At 45.8% G+C, this 6000-nt stretch overlaps 1 protein-coding gene across 2 annotated transcripts in view; it reads right to left on the bottom strand.

Moving 5' to 3' along the window:
• LOC129702601 (ribose-phosphate pyrophosphokinase 2-like) overlaps positions 1–3955 on the bottom strand; it is a 43117-nt gene extending 39162 nt beyond the window's left edge. For both annotated transcript variants that reach the window (XM_055644401.1, XM_055644400.1), the window contains exon 1: positions 3681–3955. In XM_055644401.1, the coding sequence (XP_055500376.1) occupies positions 3681–3937 (257 nt within the window). In that variant the 5' untranslated portion in view covers positions 3938–3955. The remainder of the gene's footprint in view (positions 1–3680) is intronic.
• Between the last annotated feature and the right edge of the window lie 2045 nt (positions 3956–6000).

The following is a 6000-nucleotide window of genomic DNA, read 5'->3' on the forward strand; positions in this document are numbered from 1 at the left end:
CAGATCCCTTCAAAACCTCTTATTCTTTAACTCTTTGCATTCTAGTCTTAGCTACCTCAAGGAGAAACAATTTTGTATACCATTATTAGATACCTCCTGCAGGCTGCTCCGCTTCTAGAAAAACTAACTCAGCCTATGCAGTCTCTCCTCGTTACTGTATCAATCCAACACAGCCAACATTCTGTTGAATTTCCTCTGCACTCTTACCACATCTGTAGCGTGGGGACCAGAAATGTGTATGGCAGAGCTTCTTAAACTATTTCAGTCTCATTCACCCTTGATTTTTATGATAAATCTTTATCACACAATTTCATTCACCCTCGACTAAATTTTCTAATGTTTTTTGGTAATTGTCGTTTTCTCTTGTGTATAATTTTATATATAAAATATATTTTGTCACATGAGCAAAACACATAAATTAACTAATTTCTTAAATGTTTATTTTATTCAACTTTTTGAATATCCTAAAAATATGTAAAGAAAACTAGCAGTGAAAAAGAAAAGAAGTTTAATTACCACTGGAGTTGGAAAATCATTCTATTGGAATGATTAAAAAAACATTCCATCGTCTAAACACTGGGCTTCAGCCCCATCCTAACCTTTCAGGCTATGACTACTGCATTGAAATACAGTAAATATAGAATTCTAGTTGTAGCTGAAAAGTAGCTAAAATGGCAACACAAGGTAATGTTACAATTCAACAGTTGCCTCTGGCGAACCTCCAGTGTTGCCAGTTATAAATGTATGATCCACTAGCTCGTCTGGCCTTCCCAAATAGGTTGTATTACAGTAAATTTGGGAAATTTCCTGCTACTTTAAAATAAGAAAAACATAGGTAGAGGGGGAAAAAAACATAACAAATTTCTAGCTCCACTGCCATTAAAGCCAATAAGAGTTTATGACCACTTTAATGGTAATGTATTTTTTAAGTATAGAAACAAATATACTGAATAAATTCACTCTTCATTCACCCCTCTAGTTTTATTCACCCCAAAATAATTTAATTTGCCGTTGGGTGAACCGTTCACCAGTTTAAGAAGCACTGGTGTATGGCACTCCAGTTGTGATGTTTTATGTTAGACCATAATCGCTTCACCAATGAAGCCAGTGATCCCATTTGCTTTCTTCACCATCTGATCTACTTGTGTCGCCACCTTTTGTGATCCTTGTATATCTATACTCATCTCCCTCAACATTCTCCAAGGCCCTACCATTCATGGTGTCCCATCTTATTAGCCCTCACAAAGTTCATCATAGCGCAATAATCACGATTATCTTCCATCCAATGACAGACAAAATATGCTGGAGTAACTCAGTGGGACGGACAGCATCTCTGGAGAGAAGGTTCTCTGCCTGTCCTGCTGAGTTACACCAGCATTTTGTGTCTAGCTTTGGTTTAAACCACAGTTCAAACCGCAGCATCCACAGTTCCTTCCTACACATCATATTCCATCTACCTTTGTTCTGCCCTTTGCAGTCACGTTTCTGTTGATCCGATTTAAAAGGTAACTCACGTCAAACAGCTTGCATTACACATCCAACATAGACAAATTAAGGCACCAGAAACAAGATAGATGATGTCAAAGATAGACACAAAAAGCTGGAGTAACTCAGCGGGTCAGACAGCATCTCTGGAGAAAAGGAATAGGTGACGTTTTGGGTCGAGACCCTCAAAACAGATACATTAGAATTGATTTATGTAGGACCTGCATCTTACGTGGAAAGACAGAAGATTTTTAAAAGGTAAACAGCTTTTTCAATGATAAAGATAGTAGACACACATCAATGACACTATCTTTTCTTGACAGTTTAAAAACATCCACTATCATTCAGATGAAAGAAATGCACAAACTTAGATCAAAGCATAATAAAATTTCCAAACACTGAACTTCATTTGTACCACATTCCCACGTACCATTTTCACACAATAATTAACTCAATTGAAATAAATTGTCCCTCTATGAAGTAAGCAGGAACATGAGGTTTAAGGTGAAGGGGAAAATATTTAATAGGAGTCTGAGGGGTAACTTTTTCACACAAATGAGTGGTGGATGTATGGAACAAGCTGCCAGAGGAGGTAATTGAGGCTGGGACTATCCCAACATTTAAAAAATAGTTAGACAGGTACATGGATAGGATGGGTTTGGAGGGAAATGTACCAAACGCAGGCAGGTGGGACTAATGTAGCCAGGACATGTTGGCCAGTGTGGGCAAGTTTGGCTGAAGGGCCTGTTTCCACACTGTGTCACTCTATGACTCCATTCAATGAATTCCACAACGCAAAAGCAACAGAAGTTTAGAAATTCATATTGAAAATTCAATTTTCCAATATCATACCAGATACAAGCTCTACCTATGCTGATAACAATCATCTACTTATTCTACAGGTCTACCATGGTGGTAAGTTGCCCCAAAAGATACAATGCACATCTTGTGGACAAGCTTTTCCCTTTGAGAATAAGGAAGATTCAAACAAGAGGACATGACTTCAGAATTAAGGGACAGATGTTTAGGGGTAATATGAGGGGGAACTTCTTTACTCAGAGAGTGGTAGCAGTGTGGAATGAGCTTCCAGTGGAAGTGGTGGAGGCAGGTTCATTGGTATCATTTAAAAATAAATTGGATAGGCATATGGATGAGAAGGGAATGGAGGGTTATGGTATGAGTGCAGGCAGGTGGGACTAAGGGGAAAAACATTTGTTCGGCACGGACTTGTAGGGCCGAGATGGCCTGTTTCCGTGCTGTAATTGTTATATGGTTATCTTAAAGAAGGTTTGCTGGATGGACCAAGCCACCCTTTCTCTTCCTTAACTCTACACCAGAAGATAAGGACCACATCCTAAAAGAATGTAATCGAGCTGCTCACCAGCAACTGATGCTCAACCCTGGTACAACCACGCAGGGGGCACCACCAAGTTGCACCTCATACACGACCAACTCCGGCCACTACCACACGGCGGTGATTGTGGTTTGTTAAGAGGTGCTGCTGCTTCCAACAAAGTTAAGCCCCCCTCCCTCTTCCCCTCTTCCCCTCCCCCGGGAGAGGCAGAGGCCACAGCTCACAACCAAAGATACTAGAGGTATCTTTGTCAGAACCAGCCGCACGCTTGCTCCAGTTCACTCTCCCCGGGGGCAGCGGTAGAGTTGCTGCCCTACAGCAAAATACAGCGCCAGAGACCCGGGTTCGATCCCGACTGCAGGTGCTGTCTGTACGGAGTTTGCACGTTCTCCCCGTGACCTGCGTGGGTTTTCTCTGGGATCTTCGGTTTCCTCTCACACTCCAAAGACGTACAGGTTTGTAGGCTTGATAAAATTGGCTTGATATAAATGTAAAACTGTCCAAGTTGGCGATATGCAGAGTACTGGCCCTGCCGACTACAACATTCAGAAGGTTCAGAGGGAGGGCTGGGATCCGGTTTCCGCTGTACAGCGAGCGGGAAGAGAGAGAACCCTGCTGCAAACAGATCACTCACTCACTCACTCACCAGCCCCGGTCCACTGGGGTCAAGTCAACCGGGGTTGGACAGGGAGAGACAGAGGGAGAGGGTGGGGGAGAGCGGGCAGAGAGAGCCCGGGACCCAGCCACACACACACACACACACACACACACATCGTGTCCCAGCCCCCCCATTCCCAGTCCCAGCCCCAGCCCCAGTCCCAGCCGCGCTCCCCTCACTCACCACGTCTCCTTGTTGCTGAATTTCTTGGTCACCACTTTGCCCAGCTCCAGGCCCAGCCTGTCGGCCACCCTCTGGGACAGGTCCCGGTGCGAGCTGCCGCTGAACAGCACGATATTGGGCATGGCGGCGGCGGCGCCGAGCGACTGACTGACTGAGCCCCGATCCTCACTGGCTGCCCAGCCCAGGAAATGACTCTCGCCTCCCCCTCTTCCTCTCCACTCCTCCTCTTCCTCTCCCCCTCTTCCTCTCCGTCTCATTCTCTCCCCTTCCCCTCCTCCTCCCCCTCTCTCCTCCCCCTCCTTCTCCTGCCCGTCGCCGCCTCCTTCCCCTCTCCTCCTCCTCCTCTCCCTTCCCGCCGCCTCCTCCTCCTCCTCCCCACCACCCTCCTATGCCCTCCCCTTCTGCTCTCTCCTTCCCCTCTTCTCTCTCCTTCCCCTCTTCTCTCTCCTCCTCCTCTCCCCTCCTCCCCTCCCTTCCCCCCTCCTCCTCTCCCCTTCCCCTCCTCCTCCTCCTCCTCCTCTCCCTTCCCCTCCTCCTCTTTCCCTCCTCCTCTTTCCCTCCTCTTCCCATTCCTCTCATCCCTTCCACTCTTCCCCCCTCCCCTCTGTCCTCCCCTCTGTCCTCCCCTTCCCCTCTCTCCTCCTCCTCACCTTTCTTCTCCACCCCACACCAGCCAGAAAGCAGTAAGCAGATGAGAGACACATAAATATGGAGTAATTCAGCGGGTCAGACAGCATCTCTGGAGAAAAGGAATAGGCGACGTTTCGGGTCAGGACCCCCTCTTCAGACTGAGAGTCAGGGGAAAGTGATATAGAGAGAACAAATGAATGAAGGATATACAAAAAAGTAACGATGATAAAAGAAGAGGAACATTGTTAGCAGTGGCTGAGGTGAAAACAGGTTACAGACAATGAAACTCACCAGGACCACAGTGAAACTAGTGCAACGACAAGGAGGAGAGATGGAGAGAGAAGTAAAGCAAGGGTTACTTGAAGTCCGAGAAATCAAGATCATACCACTGGGTTGTAAGCTTCCCAAGCAAAATATGAAGTATTGTTCCTCTAATTTGCATTTGCCTCATTCTGACAGTGGAGGCCCAGGGCAGAAAGGTTAGTGTGGGAATGGGAGGGGGAGTTAGTGTTTAGCAACCCGGAGCTCATGTAGGCCCAGGTGAACTGAGTGAAGATGTTCAGCAAAACGATCGCCCAGTCCACGTTTGGTTTCACCGATGTATAAGATTTAACACCTGGAACAACAGATACAGTAGATGAGGTTGCAGGAGGTACAAGTGAAGCTCTGCATAACCTGAAAGGACTGTCGGGGTCCCTTGAAGTTGTGATGTTTGTTGATGTTTTCACAATGTTCAATTCTAATTGCATCTTCTCAGCTAACAATGCAGTTATCGCCTATGTATAACAGGACCTCGGGAACATTCACACAAAGGCTGATAAAGTAGCAAGTACCATCCAGACCCCAGGCATTACTGGGCAATAAACTTAGGAAGTTCGGCATGTCCCCAACTCTTACCAACTTCTACAGATGCGCCGTACACAACATTGTTTTCAGGATGCTTCACTGCATGGTTTGGGAACAGCTCCATCCATTGTGGACACAACCCAGACCAACACACAAACCAATCTCCCTTCCATTGACTCCATCTACCCTTCACGCTGCCTCGGCAAGGCCAACAACGTAATCAAGGATGAGTCTCACCCTCTAACTCCCTCTTCTCCCCTCTTCCATTAGGCATGAGATACAGAAGTGTGAAACGCACACCTCCAGATTCAGGGACAATTTCTTCCCAGCTGTTATCAGGCAACTCAACCATCCTATCACCATCTAGAGAGCTGTCTTGACCTACTTTATGCCTCATTGGAGACCCTTGGACTATCTTGTATCGGACATAACTGGACTTTATCTTGCACTAAATGTTATTCCCTTTATCTTGTAAGGGTACACTATGGAAGGCTTGATTGCAATCATGTGTCGTCTTTCCACCGACTGAATAGCTCACAGCAAAAAAGATTTTCACTGTACCTCTGCACAAGTGACAACAAACTAAACTAAACCAAATCCTTGATATTCACTGGCATTATTGTTGACCAGTTCCTCATCACTAACATTGAGATCACCATTGACTAGAAACTCAAGTGGACCAGCCAAATATATATTGTGGCTACACAAATCTAGATGTTGGCTATCCTGCAGCAAGTGACTCATCTTCCTGCATATAAAAGCCTTTCCACCATGTACAAGGCACAAGTCAGGAGAGTGACAGACCACTCTCCACTTGACTGGATGCTTGCAGCTCCAACAACAT

The sequence above is a fragment of the Leucoraja erinacea genome, chromosome 13 (assembly GCF_028641065.1).
Source record: "Leucoraja erinacea ecotype New England chromosome 13, Leri_hhj_1, whole genome shotgun sequence".
Classification (NCBI taxonomy): Eukaryota; Metazoa; Chordata; class Chondrichthyes; order Rajiformes; family Rajidae; genus Leucoraja; species Leucoraja erinaceus.